This window comes from Pleurodeles waltl, chromosome 2_2, assembly GCF_031143425.1.
Source record: "Pleurodeles waltl isolate 20211129_DDA chromosome 2_2, aPleWal1.hap1.20221129, whole genome shotgun sequence".
Lineage (NCBI taxonomy): Eukaryota > Metazoa > Chordata > Amphibia > Caudata > Salamandridae > Pleurodeles > Pleurodeles waltl.
This window is the reverse complement of record NC_090439.1, coordinates 1,130,705,971-1,130,721,188: the sequence shown is the minus strand read 5'-3', so window position 1 is coordinate 1,130,721,188 and position 15,218 is coordinate 1,130,705,971. Positions and strand designations below refer to the sequence as shown.

The 15,218-nt window shown below is 49.0% G+C and overlaps 1 protein-coding gene across 1 annotated transcript; it reads right to left on the bottom strand.

The window, feature by feature from the left end:
* Positions 1–2,233: 2,233 nt before the first annotated feature.
* LOC138278585 (serine-rich adhesin for platelets-like) lies at positions 2,234–12,079 on the bottom strand. Its single transcript, XM_069219261.1, has one exon. It carries the CDS (start codon positions 12,077–12,079, stop codon positions 2,234–2,236), a length of 9,846 nt encoding a protein of 3,281 aa, XP_069075362.1.
* Positions 12,080–15,218: the final 3,139 nt, after the last annotated feature.

The window sequence follows — 15,218 nt, the reverse complement described above, 5'->3', positions numbered from 1 at the left end:
CTACTTTGTTGTGGTTTTGCAGGCGTCCTGGAGCAGTCAGCAGTCGATCCTTGGCAGAAGTCGAAGAGGGAAGTGCAGAGGAAATCTAGTGAGCTCTTGCATTTGTTATTTGAGGAGTAGCCCAGAGGAGAGACCCTAAATAGCCCACAGAGGAGGATTGGCTACTGAGAAAGGTAAGCACCTATCAGGAGGGGTCTCTGAGGTCACCTGCTGGCACAGGCCACTCAGAGCTGTCCATTGTTCCCTCACACCTCTGCATCCAAGATGGCAGAGGTCTGGGACACACTGGAGGAGATCTGGCGACCTCCCCTGGGAGGTGCTGGTCAGGGGAGTGGTCACTCCCCTTTCCTTTGTCCAGTTTCACACCAGAGAAGGGCTGGGGGATCCCTGAACGGGTGTAGACTGGCTTATGCAGAGAGGGCACCATTTGTGCCCATTAAAGCATTTCCAGAGGCTGGGGGAGGCTACTCCTCCCCAGCCCTTTACATGTATTTCCAAAGGGAGAGGGTGTAACACCCTCTCTCAGAGGAAATCCTTTGTTCTGCCTTCCTGGGACCAGGCTGCCCAGGCCCGGGGGGGGGCAGAAACTTGTCTGAGGGGTTGGCAGCAGCAGTAGCTGCAGTGGAGACCCCAGAAAGTTAGTTTGGCAGTACCCGGGTTCTGTGCTAGAGACCCGGGGATGCATGGAATTGTCCGCCCAATACCAGAATGGTATTGGGGGGACAATTCCATGATCCTAGACATGTTACATGGCCATGTTCGGAGTTACCATTGTGACGCTACATATAGGTATTGACCTATATGTAGTGCACTCGTGTAATGGTGTCCCAGCCCTCACAAAGTTTGGGAAATTTGCCCTGAACAATATGGGGGCACCTTGGCAAGTGCCAGGGTGCCCACACACTAAGTAACTTGACACCTAACCTTCACCAAGTGAGGGTTAGACATATAGGTGACTTATAAGTTACTTATGTGCAGTGTAAAATGGCTGTGAAATAACATGGACGTTATTTTACTCAGGCTGCAGTGGCAGTCCTGTGTAAGAATTGTCTGAGCTCCCTATGGGTGGCAAAAGAAATGCTGCAGCCCATAGGGATCTCCTGGAACACCAATACCCTGGGTACCAGGCTACCATATACAAGGGAATTATAAGGGTTTTCCAGTGTGCCAATGAGAATTGGTAAAGTTAGTCACTAGCCTGCAGCGACAATTTTAAAAGCAGAGAGAGCATAAACACTGAGGTTCTGGTTAGCAGAGCCTCAGTGAGACAGTTAGGCATCACACAGGGAACACATATAGGCCACAAACTTATGAGCACTGGGGTCCTGGCTAGCAGGATCCCAGTGACACATATCAAGCACACTGACAACACAGGGTTTTCACTATGAGCACTGGGCCCTGACTAGCAGGATCCCAGTGAGACAGTAAGAACACCCTGACATATACTCACAAACAGGCCAAAAGGGGGGGTAACAAGGCTAGAAAGAGGCTACCTTCCTACAGCAACCCACTACTAAATTTTGACGCAAAGACGTACATTTGGTGCACTGTAGTTATTCAATAATTTCGTGTGTCAAAGAGGAGGAGGTGCTGCTCTCTGTTGAGGCTTAGCTCTCAACTGTGCAGCAGGTTAAGTGTTACCAGGAACCATGGGCTACGAGGGACCCTCTCATCCTCAATTACACATGTTTAATTAACAACTTTTTAAAATATATTGTAGTGACCAAATTGGTATATATTTCATAGGTTGTTGCTTTATGGATCTGCACTGTGGCAAAATAATGTATAAAGAAGCTGTGACAAAACTACATACTTGGTTGGCTCAGCTTGCCTGCTATTACCTCCATGTATATATTGCTTCTATAGTTAAAAGTAAACAAGGCTTTGCATTATGAGTTCTGCATAGTCCCCACCCTCCCCATGGTCTTCTATGCAGCGACCATCACCCTTCCAGAGAGATAACTCACCATTTCTGCCTTGTTATGCGCCTTCTTCCAAGATAGCATGAGCAGCATACTGAGCGCCATGAGCGAGGCAAAGAACTAGAGATCATTCCTCGGTGTGAGGGAGAATTAATTCTACACAGAAAATCAAAAGATGAACGGATACAGGGAAGTCCAACATGAGATAGGGGCATGATGGTGCTAAAAATGGCCAGGCAGCAATTCCTAAACAGGTGTATTAATGATGTGGCAGAGAACGCTTGGGCAAACGTGGCAGGGTAAAGTCAAGGTCAAGGCTCATATTTCATGCTACGGAATAAATAAAGGTAGGTTCTGATGGGGCACAATTCAGAGGTGTACGTTTTCTCAGTGGAGAGAGCATAAGGGTCAGAAGTACTGGTGTACCGAGAACAAGAACATGACTTTCCTGGGGAGGAAAACGCCGAGCTGATGTTTTTAGAGGGTAGCGTGCAGGAGCAGCTGTCAAATAAAGAGGAAGAAAAGAGGGCAGTTTGTTCTAGGGAAGAAGCACCAGAAGCAGAAGGAGAAATGTGTCTCTTGTAGGTGCAATGACGTGAGACATCCCCGGAGGAGGAAGAAGTGGAGAAATCTCTAATCTCTAGGGACGGTGAGCAAGGATCAGTGCGCCCTAAGTGAGAAGCAGACGAGGCTGTATGCTTGGGACACAATGTACCCCCATAACTGGAGGTCACAGTTTTCATATCATCTAAGTAGTTAGCCCATGGGCCAGTACTCTCTGGGGGAGAGGCAGGAGGGGCAACTTTTGTGTCACAGATACTACAGGGTGAGGCATCTCTTGAGGAAAACATAGGGAGCTCAGTAGTCTGTAGGGAGGAAGAATAGAAATTGCTTTTTCCATGGGTAGAAACTGAGGAGGCGAAAGTCTTGGGGCAGACAGAACATTTGGTCCCCTTGAAGCAAACATTCTCATCATCACTCTGTAAAGAATAAGCAAGTGGCTCAGTTTTCCTAAATAAGGACCAAGAGCAGGTGGCATTATTACCATGGGTAGAAACTGAGGTGGAAACATTCTTGGGGCAGTCAGAATGGCTGGACTCCCCGAAGCAAACACCCTCATCAGTACCCTCTGGAGAGTAAGCAAGGGGCTTAGCTTTCCTAAATGAGGACCAAGAGCAGGTGGCATTACTCCCATGGGTAGAAACTGAGGAGTCTATATTCTTGGGGCAGACAGAACAGCTGGTCCCCCGGAAGCAAACACCCTCATCGTCACCCTCTAGAGAGTAAGCAAGGGGCTTAGCTTTCCTAAAAGAGGACCAAGAGCAGGTGGCATTACTCCCATGGGTAGAAACTGAGGAGTCTATATTCTTGGGGCAGACAGAACAGCTGCTCTCCCCGAAGCAAACACCCTCCTCGTTACCCTCCAGAGAGTAAGCAAGGGGCTTAGCTTTCCTAAAAGAGGACCAAGAGCAGGTGGCATTACTCCCATGGGTAGAAACTGAGGAGTCTATATTCTTGGGGCAGATAGAACAGCTGGTCCCCCCGAAGCAAACACCCTCATCGTTACCCTCTAGAGAGTAAGCAAGGGGCTTAGCTTTCCTAAAAGAGGACCAAGAGCAGGTGGCATTACTCCCATGGGTGGAAACTGAGGAGTCTATATTCTTGGGACAGACAGAATGGCTGGTCTCCCGGAAGCAAACACCCTCCTCGTTACCCTCCAGAGAGTAAGCAAGGGGCTTAGCTTTCCTAAAAGAGGACCAAGAGCAGGTGGCATTACTCCCATGGGTAGAAACTGAGGAGTCTATATTCTTGGGGCAGATAGAACAGCTGGTCCCCCCGAAGCAAACACCCTCATCGTTACCCTCTAGAGAGTAAGCAAGGGGCTCAGCTTTCCTAAATGAGGACCAAGAGCAGGTGGCATTACTCCCATGGGTAGAAACTGAGGAGTCTAAATTCTTGGGGCAGACAGAACAGCTGGTCCCCCCGAAGCGAACACCCTCCTCATTACCCTCTAGAGAGTAAGCAAGGGGCTTAGCTTTCCTAAAAGAGGACCAAGAGCAGGTGGCATTATTACCATGGGTAGAAACTGAGGTGGAAACATTCTTGGGGCAGACAGAACAGCTGCTCCCCCCGAAGCAAACACCCTCATCATAACCCTCTAGAGAGTAAGCAAGGGGCTTAGCTTTCCTAAATGAGGATGAAGAGCAGGTGACATTACTTCTATGGGTAGAAACTGAGGGGTCTATATTCTTGGGGCAGACAGAACAGCTGCTCCCCCCGAAGCAAACACCCACATCATAACCCTCTAGAGAGTAAGCGAGGGGCTCAATTTTCCTCAATGAAGAGAAAGAAGAGGTGAGATTATTGGTACTCACACCATGAGAGAAGGAACAACTGGAAGAGGAAACAGTGGGAGGTGTATTCCCTGGCATGAAGACAGAGGGGACAAGATCGCTGGGGCTGGCAGCACAAGTACAAGCATAATTTGGGCATATCGAAGAGTTTAAATTCCGTTGGGAGCTTTCACATGACTCATCATCATCCCATAAGGAAGGAACACTGGGAGAAATATTTCCGCAAGAGACAACAGGTTGGCTGTGGCCACAAGAGGAGCAGGGAGCTCTAGCCTCGGAATCCCTTTCATAGGATAATGTCAGAATATCGGTGTCAAATGTGACCGAGCGATTTACTTGATTGACAGCCTGGATTTCATTTTTCCCTGAAGGGACAACAGAGAGGTCGTCGTGAATGTCAGATTCCTCTACAAAGGCAACAGAGATGTTATTTTTTTCTGGAGAGACAACTGGGACATCAGGTGCCATGGGAGAGGCAACAGGGAGATCGGATTTTTCTGGAAAGACGTCTTGGATGTCAGTTTTAACTGGCGAATTGATAGAGAGTTTGGTTTTTACCGGAGAGACATCCTGGGTGTTACTTTGCAGTAGAGAGGTGTCAGAGAGGTCAGTTTTTACTGGAGAGATGTCCTGGGCATCACTTTCCAATGCAGAGCCAAAAGAGAGCATTTTTCCCCCTGGTGAAACAACTAGGTCATCAGTTGCCACTGGAGAGACGTCCTGGACATCAGTCTCCATTAGAAAGGGGGCAAAGAGGTCAGTTTTTACTGGAGAGACATCCTGGGCACCACTTTCCACTGGCAATTCTACAGCCAATTTGTTGTTTTCTGGAGAGACAACTGGGATGCCGGTTTCCACTGACACCTCAGTTTTCACGGAGGAGATGACAATGAGATTAGATTTAACTGGACAGGAAAGAGAGAGATCGCTTTTTACAGGCGAGGAAATGGAAAGGTCAATTTTCTCCGTAGCAGAAAGACTGAGCTCAACTTTGACAAAGAGAGTTTCCTTCACTGGGGTGGAAGGAGATGCATCGCATTTCTCAGTCTCTAAAAAGCAGGCAGGGGAATCCATTTTCTTTAAGGTGGGCATGGAGAGGACTGAATTCTCAGAAGGGTGGGCAGAAGGGTCCATTTTTTCTGTGGAGACAGGGAAATCAGTTTTCTCTTCACCAGAGATACTGTGACTAGTTTCCTCTTGGAAGAAAGGAGGGAGGTTGGTTTTCTCAGTGGTGGAAAAGGATGATACAGCTTTATCTAGCCTGGACATCAAGACCTCAATTGTTTCTGGACGTGGAATAGAAGGTTTGGTGGTCTCTGTGCCAGAGATAGGTAAGCTGGTTTCCTCTGAGAGTAATACAGGGAGGTCATGTTGCTGTGATATCGAGACGTAGGCTTTCTCTATTGTGGAGGAAGAGTAGTCAGGCATCCCTGATGGAACTAAAACAGACTCACTTTTGCCCAAGAGCTGAGGAGGGAGGTCAGGGCTCATGAAAGGTGGAGCAGAATGGTCAGTACACCCTGGCAAAGACATATCAGCAATCCGTTGACTGAGCAGGGAGGTTGGTATTCCCTCTAGCGTCGACCATAGATGTTGGTATTTCTTCAGAGGGAAGCAAATATTTTTGTATTCAATGGAGGGAGCTGCACAGGAGTGGACTTTCTCTAGGTGTGGAACAGATGGGTTCATATCCATTGTGGAAGGCAATAAGAAGCCACTTTCCTGTAAGGTGGAACCAGACAGAAGAGTACAGTCAGTGTCCACTGAAAGAGGAGAAGAGGAGGCACCGCTCTCCACTATGGGAGTAGTAGCTTCTGGTGGGGGAGCAAAGTCAGTGTACACTGAGGGGGGAGAAGAGGAAGCACCACTCTCCACTATGGGAGTAGTAGCTTCTGGTGGGCGAGCAAAGTCAGTGTACACTGAGGGGGGAGAAGAGGAAGCACTGCTCTCCACTATGGGAGAAGTAACCTCTGGTGGGCGATAAAAGTCAGTGTCCACTGAAAGGCGAGAAGTGGAGGCACAGCTCTCCACTATGGGAATAGTAACCTCTGGTGGGCGATAAAAGTCAGTGTCCACTGAAAGGCGAGAAGTGGAGGCACAGCTCTCCACTATGGGAATAGTAACCTCTGGTGGGCGATAAAAGTCAGTGTCCACTGAAAGGTGAGAAGTGGAGGCACAGCTCTCCACTATGGGAGTAGTAACCTCTGGCGGGCGATAAAAGTCAGTGTCCACTGAAAGGCGAGAAGTGAAGGCACTGCTCTCCACTATGGGAGTAGTAACCTCTGGCGGGCGATAAAAGTCAGTGTCCACTGAAAGGCGAGAAGTGGAGGCACAGCTCTCCACTATGGGAGTAGTAACCTCTGGTGGACGAGCAACGTCAGTGTACACTGAGGGGGGAGAAGAGGAGGCATCTTTCCTGAAGAGAGATGCAGAGGCACTGCTGTCCACAATGGGAGTAGTAGTCCTTGATGGCACTGGTGCAAGGGCGATAATCTTCGATGAATGAGCATAAATATCTGTTGCCGCAGGAGCTGGTGTAGTAAGATCTATATATGAGGTGGTACACGGAGAAACATTGGTATCTACGACAGGTGTGGAAAAGGTATCGGAAATCCCTCGATGGTGATCAAAGAGATTTCCATCAACCCCAAGGGGAGCGGGGATGGTAACATCCAGTAAGGGGGGAACAGAAGAATCTGTTATTGTCAAGAAGCATACAGAAGCATCTTCTGATGGGGAAGCAAGCCTGTCTGTTACTGAAGGGGCAGGTACCCAGAGATTAGGTATGTCAGTATCTGACACAGGGACAACAACGATGAAGGTACTCCACTCATGAAGGTGTGGAGCTGGTCTTCTACTAGGAGGGCGCCAGACATGTAGATATTTCAAACGATGAGGACAAATATGGCGGTATTCAGAGGAGTTGATATTCTCCGATGGGTGAAAATGAGAGCCAGTTTCTAACACATTGGGTTTAAAAGAGGCAGAAGGTGCGACATCAGTACCCATAGATTCTGGGAGAGTAGGGGTGCCATCCACTAAAGGGGGATCAGAGCAGGTGGGACCCCTTGAATCTGATGAAGCGATAGGAAAGAATGAGGGATCCAGAGCCAGAGATGAGTACAGGTCAAATAGGGATGTTGATGTGCTTTTTTCCAACATATGAGGTTTCAAAGAGGCAGAAGGAGTACCATCAGTATCCAGAGACGCTGGAAGAGAAGGGGTGCCATCCACTAAAGGGGGAACAGAGCAGGTGGCAACCCTTGAATCAGATGAGACAGTAGGGACGAATGAGGGATCCACTGCCAGAGATGAGTACAGGTCAAGCAGGTGTGTTGAAGTGCTTTTTTGCAACATATGAGGTTTCAAAGAGGCAGAAGGAGTACCATCAGTATCCAGAGATGCTGGAAGAGAAGATGTGCCGTCCACTAAAGAGGGGACAGAGCAGGTGGCACTGCTTGAATCAGAGGAGCCGATAGGGAAGAATGAGGGATCCACTGCCAGAGATGAGTACAGGTCAAGCAGGTGTGTTGAAGTGCTTTTTTCCAACATATGGGGTTTCAAAGAGGCAGAAGGAGTACCATCAGTTTCCAGAAATGCTGGAAGAGGAGATGTGCCGTCCACTAAAGGGGGGACAGAGCAGGTGGCAACGCTTGAATCAGATGAGGCGATAGGGAAGAATGAGGGATCCACTGCCAGGGAAGGGTACAGGTCAAATAGGGGTGTTGAAGTGCTTTTTTCCAACAGATGGGGTTTCAAAGAGGCAGGAGTACCATCAGTATCCAGAGATGCAGGAAGAGAAGGGGTGCCATCCACTAAATGGGTGACAGAGCAGGTGGCACCACTTGAATCAGATGAGGCGACAGGAAAGAATGAGGGATCCACTGCCAGAGATGAGTACAGGTCAAGCAGGTGTGTTGAAGTGCTTTTTTCCAACAGATGGGGCTTCAAAGAGGCAGGAGTACCATCAGTATCCAGAGATGCAGGAAGAGAAGGGGTGCCATCCACTAAAAGGGGAACAGAGCAGGTGGCACTGCTTGAATCAGATAAGGTGATAGGGAAGAATGAGGGATTCACTGCCAGAGATGAGTACAGGTCAAGCAGGTGTGTTGAAGTGCTTTTTTGCAACATATGGGGTTTCAAAGAGGCAGAAGGAGTACCATCAGTATCCAGAGATGGTGGAAGAGAAGGGGTGCCGTCCACTAAAGGGGGGACTGAGCAGGTGGCAACGCTTGAATCAGAGGAGGCGATAGGGAAGAATGAGGGATCCACTGCCAGGGGAGAGTACAGGTCAAATAGGGATGTCGATGCGCTTTTTTCCAACATATGGGGTTTCAAAGAGGCAGAAGGAGTACCATCAGTTTCCAGAGATGCTGGAAGAGAAGGGGTGCCGTCCACTAAAGGGGGGACAGAGCAGGTGGCAACGCTTGAATCAGATGAGGCGATAGGAAAGAATGAGGGATCCACTGCCAGGGGAGAGTACAGGTCAAACAGGGATGTCGATGCGCTTTTTTCCAAGATATGGGGTTTCAAAGAGGCAGAAGGAGTACCATCAGTATCCAGAGATGCTGGAAGAGAAGGGGTGCCTTCCACTAAGGGGGGGACAGAGCAGGTGGCAACGCTTGAATCAGATGAGGTGATAGGGAAGAATGAGGGATCCACTGCCAGGGAAGGGTACAGGTCAAACAGGGATGTCGATGCGCTTTTTTCCAAGATATGGGGTTTCAAAGAGGCAGAAGGAGTACCATCAGTATCCAGAGATGCTGGAAGAGAAGGGGTGCCGCCCACTAAAGGGGAGACAGAGCAGGTGGCAACGCTTGGAACAGATGAGATAGTAGGGAAGAATGAGGGATCCACTGCCAGGGGAGGGAACAGGTCAAATAGGGATGTCGATGTGCTTTTTTCCAACATATGGGGTTTCAAAGAGGCAGAAGGAGTACCATCAGTATCCAGAGATGCTGTAAGAGAAGGGGTGCCGTCCACTAAAGGGGGGACAGAGCAGGTGGCAACGCTTGAATCAGATGAGGTGATAGGGAAGAATGAGGGATCCACTGCCAGGGAAGGGTACAGGTCAAATAGGGATGTCGATGTGCTTTTTTGCAACATATGGGGTTTCAAAGAGGAAGAAGGAGTACCATCAGTATCCAGAGATGCTGGAAGAGAAGGACTGCCATCCACTAAATGGGTGACAGAGCAGGTGGCACCACTTGAATCAGATGAGGCGATAGGAAAGAATGAGGGATCCACTGCCAGGGAAGGGTACAGGTCAAATAGGGATGTCGATGTGCTTTTTTGCAACATATGGGGTTTCAAAGGGGCAGAAGGAGTACCATCAGTATCCAGAGATGCTGGAAGAGAAGGGGTGCCGTCCACTAAAGGGGAGACAGAGCAGGTGGCAACGCTTGGAACAGATGACATAGTAGGGAAGAATGAGGGATCCACTACCAGGGGAGGGAACAGGTCAAATAGGGATGTCGATGTGCTTTTTTCCAACATATGGGGTTTCAAAGAGGCAGAAGGAGTACCATCAGTATCCAGAGATGCTGTAAGAGAAGGGGTGCCGTCCACTAAGGGGGGGACAGAGCAGGTGGCAACGCTTGAATCAGATGAGGTGATAGGGAAGAATGAGGGATCCACTGCCAGGGAAGGGTACAGGTCAAATAGGGATGTCGATGTGCTTTTTTCCAACATATGGGGTTTCAAAGAGGCAGAAGGAGTACCATCAGTATCCAGAGATGCTGGAAGAGAAGGGGTGCCGTCCACTAAGGGGGGGACAGAGCAGGTGGCAACGCTTGAATCAGATGAGGCGATAAGGAAGAATGAGGGATCCACTGCCAGGGAAGGGTACAAGTCAAATAGGGGTGTTGAAGTGCTTTTTTCCAACATATGGGGTTTCAAAGAGGCAGAAGGAGTACCATCAGTATCCAGAGATGCTGGAAGAGAAGGGGTGCCATCCACTAAATGGGTGACAGAGCAGGTGGCACCACTTGAATCAGATGAGGCAATAGGAAAGAATGAGGGTTCCACTGTGAGGTATGGGTACAGATCAAATAGGGGTGCCCTAGAGGCTGTTTCCAGTGAAGTGTTAGGCAGACGGCTGGAGTCTAAGGCAGGAGCCGAAGATGTATCAGTTTTGCCAGAAGGGTGGATGATGCATACCGAGGAGGTATTATTTCCCGAGGGAGGAGGGAGGTCTGACAGAGGCCCAGAAGTGTTGGTATCTTCCGGGTGAATAGTCTTGGGAGAGGTTAACCCTGGGGACGAGCTAGTATCATCACGATGAGGGCAAACCTGGGGGGTCAGTAATTTAAGGCCAGGCCAGAAGAAGCTCTTTTCCGATGAATCTGAGGTCGAAGAGTGTATGCCTTTTACCTCAGAATGAGGATATATGGTACTGGATCTCTTTATTGAAACGTCAAGCTGTTCCTCAAAGGATTGATCACGGGTGATGTCCTTGCAAGAACAAATAGAGTGGGTGCTGCTAGGGATGGAAGAAGGAAGAGAGGGAGTGGTGCCAGGAATAGAAGAACTAAGAGAAGGGATGGATATGGAAGCACGAATAGGAGCGGTGGTGCCAGGGATGGAAGCATGGAGAGAGGGTGCGGTGTTGTCAGACTTGGGCAAACAGGTGGTACTGTCTAAACGGGAAGAAGCCGCAGACTGCTCAGGAGATGGATTGGCATTGCCTGGCGGGAAAGTGGTGTCTGAGTCTTTCTCCCCAGGACGAGGAGAAACAGAGTAGAGTCTCTTCAACAAACATTCAAGATGTTCCGCAAAGGATGGACCACGGGTGTTATTCTTGCGATAAGTAAGTAAGGGAGTAGCGTTGTCGGAAAGAGACGAACGAAGAGAGGGAGGGGGGTTTGCAGGGATGGGAGGAAGAGGGGAGACAGCACGGTTGTCAGGGATGGAAGGGGGAAGGGAGGAAGCAGGGTTGTAGAAGATGGAAGGAGGCAGGGAGGAAGCGGGGTTGTCAAAGATGGAAGGAGGAAGGGGGGACATAGTTTTGTCGTAGGTGGGCAAACGGTTGGTTCTCTCTGAATGGGGACAAGCTGCATGTGGAAGGGGTGGCGGATCAGGTTTAACAGGGGTGAGGTTTGTCTCTATTCTGGGGTCAGATTCCCTGGAGGGGAGGGGAGAGGGGTCATCCTTGTCTAACGGGTGAGTAGGAGGTTTGGGCTCTTCTAAAGGTGTTGGGGAGGTTGGCACACTGTCCGATTTCTTCTCCGGGGATGGCACAGTTAGAGCACTTTCTACTGGGCTGACACCACAGGTGTCAGCGGTCTCGGAGACTGACATAGGGTTGTTGGTATTTTTCGGGGGGTTAGTATTCTCCGAGGGAATTTGGGGGGTCTGTAAACTAGAGTTATTTTTCGCACGCTCCAAGGCGCACCGGATGCAAGAATCTTTACATTGATCCGAGGTGGTGGCGTCGTCGAGTTTCTCCCCAGGATACAGCTCCTCGAATCTCCTTAGTACTTCTTCAAAGCGCTTCACAAAGGATGGGCTGGGGGGGACGTCCCTGCAAGTACAACGAGAGCTAGAGGTGCTGTCGGGGACAAAAGGGAAGGAGGGAGTGGGGGTGGACGAAGGAACAGAGGGAGAGGCGCTGGGAGAAGGAGCAGGGGTAGCGGTGTGGGCATCAGTTGGCAGGGGGCACGGTGCCACATTCTCTGCAGGCCGAAGGCGGGTGCCCTTCTCCGGGGCGGGCGGCCTAGAGGCGTCGTTGATGTCCGAGGGCCGCATAGGGGAGAACTGGTTGATATTAGCTAATGGAGGATGCTGTCTATCTGAGGAACTCATGTTGGGGGGCGTCAGAGGCGGGCTTCCTTCGGACTGGGCGCTGCTGCCTGGCCATGTGGGGCGGATGGGCAAGGGAGGGCAGGAGGGAGAGGATGTCTGCAAAGACTGATGTACTGGGTATTTACTCCGCGCCCATTGTGACCATCACCCGTGATGTCATAAAGATGTGTTTGGACCTTTGCGCAGCGGCTGCGTTTGTTGACTGACGCCGCAGCGGACAGGCTTTGACGCCAATGAGACAGTCAAGCCATCCTGAGTGAGATCTCGCCCCTAACTGTAAATGACACGCCGCCTCGGGGCCACCAGACACAAGGGTTCCCTCAGTGCACCCCTCCTCTGCACAGTGCACACATAGCTACAGCCATCTGCCTTTAAAACGCTCGGGATGCAGGGGCTACTTGGGGGCATCTTCGCCCCCGGGCACTGCTCGGCTAATAAATGACCCAGAGGGAGCGGGTCAAACAGAAAACATAAAACAAGGCTAATTTCGATTTCACCACTGGCGTCACAGAGCCCAGGAGGCCCCTGCAGGGTAAGGTCAGGGGAGCAGTAATTGCCTCGTTTCCATAACCTGCGCCCACCACCAAAAAGCTAGTATTCCAAATTAATTTCTCACTAAGCCTTTGTACACACGTTAGTCTTGTTTCCTGTAATCAGATTTCAACCTGATCCCACCTCAGCTCGAGACGTGGCAATCCATGGCACAGGACTGAAGAATGCATCACCCCTGACCAGGCATGTGTCATCGTAGGGAGGGCAGATCTGTAAATAAACAAATCACCCACCACCCTGTGCACTGCATAGGCACCCTCTTGTAATGCTTGGGAATTACCTGTAATGACCTGTAACTATGTACGGGTGTGTGTGTAATAAGCAATAAGTAGTAATATTCACCACTCTCAGGTGTGCCCAGTATGTGTGCAGAAGGGTGTGCCCATGTCATATTATCAGGACAATGACAAAAGACAAATGTTTATAGAGTGGATATCAGTGAAACTAGTTCATATGATCAATTGTTAGCCTGAAAATATGACAGTGACCCATCCTCCTGTGCCCATGCCAGGCACCCTGTGGACATGTCTGATATTACTTTGGCATTGTAGCCCTCTCGACAGTCTAGAAAGACGTTTTGTGCCTCATTCTGGGTTTTGACTCTGGCCAAATACAGGTAGCTGGGAATCTTTGTGTATAGTCTGTTTATGTTCTCCGCAACCTCCTCAGTGCTTGAGCTACAGAAAAGGCGTCCTAGCTCTGGGCGAGAACAAAAGCCGAATTACATGGAAACTATCCCTATCTTGAGAAAGCTCATAAACATGGCTACATTACTCTAGAGATCAAGATACTTTTTTTCAGTGATGTGACACATGGTTGAAAAATCTTGGGCCCTGCAGATCATGTGATCATCAAGTAAGTGAAACAAGGGAGAATTAAGAGTGTGCTTTGGGACATAGGACACGTAATTTAAACAGGAAATCAGTACTAGAGCTTTGGATAACATGCCAACGGGTTCACAGAGGTTTCTAGAGAATAGCCATTTTTCTGAGAGCAAATGCAATGTGGCAAGTTAGGAAGAGAGGGGGGAGGGTGCAGCATTCAAGCCAAAAGAGAGTAAGGCAATTATAGAATTAGGGAGACAAGACTAGGAGTGGCTCCACAATCCATCAGGAGGACACAATGGACTTAAGCCTTCACGCTCACAAAGGGATAATTGGAAGCCAATAGGTGGTTACCACATAGTTAACAAATTCCTTAATGCAACAAGTTGTCTATCAAGACTCCAAGTTAAGCTGTAGGCTCAGAAGGGACTCCAAGATCATTAGGCCATCAAGTTGATGACCAGACTGGTGTAGTGCTTCCCAAAGAGAAGAACTTCAATCTTGTTGGTGTCAGTGCTTCATTTGTAAATAAAGCTCTCCTCAAACATGCGGCTGGTGCAATTAAATGTGCAAGCACGGATTACTGATGCAGCCTAATCCTGAAGCCATCTCGGGCCTCTGCAATCTATTTACAGCCACTCCCTGCCCCTTCAGCTCATTCCTGCAGCTTTCTGCTTTCTCCCTTTTATGAAACTTTTTTGTCTTCTCTTCCTCCGTCTTTACCGTCTTTACCATAGGTGTCTTTTGCTTGCAATAAATGCTTGAGGCAGAAAAATAAGTGCCTGCCTTCAAAAAGAAGTCCTGATGCCCCTCGCCAGAAACCACCGGCTCAAATAAGCACTGGTCGGTGTTGACATCCGCAACTTGAGTTGGAGAGAGAGATGTACAGAATACCTTCTTTGTGCTTTGTAACTGCTGCTACTCTGTCAGGGTCATATACTACCTTTCCATTGAAAGCACTGGTTCACCTTCAAAGTGTCACTAGTTATCCATGTACCATTGGAGGTCATGCAAAGGTGGAACTGATCCTTGGTCACTGATTAATAAACTAGGTGTCCATGGCACAGGAATAGAAGGGAAACCGTAAGGAAGAATAAGGGACATTAGCTGTGCGACATAAATTATTAAAAGGAGGATGGCTGAGAGAAAAGCCATGCTGGTCCTTACAGTGAAATTGGGAAGCAGTAGATTGTAAAGGAGGACGTTCTATGCCTCAATAGTGTTTCTGAATATCTGACAAAATCAATGCCAGGACCACAGCCCTGATTCCCAGTCCCTGCAGTCTGGATACGCGCACAACATAATCTACGATTTTGAAAATGGCTGACAAATCTAAAAGAACAATAGCATGACATAGTTGGTATCCAGAAATGAAGAGAGGTTGTCAAGAATTGATACCCGGATTTTCTCAGTACCATGCGTTGGACATAATTCGACTTGCACAGGGTCATGAAAAGTACTACTTTCCAAGAAGGAAGAAAACTAGACATTGCTTCCCCTTTCCAGGACCTCGCCTGGGAGAGGCAGTGGATAGGCAGGCGGAGTGGTTCTAACTATTGCAAGATCCTCTGTCTGCCATTTCAGGAGAAGAACCAGAATGTTCCTGTTGCTTGGGTATGAGTGAGTAAATCATAAGTCAGTGTTCTTTCGGTATGTGTTTGTGAGAGTGTGCATGTGCGGTTTGGAAGAGAAATACAGATAGATATCTCTAGAGATGAATGTAATGTGCTATTTATCACCATGGTTGAATGTTAAGGGGTCTT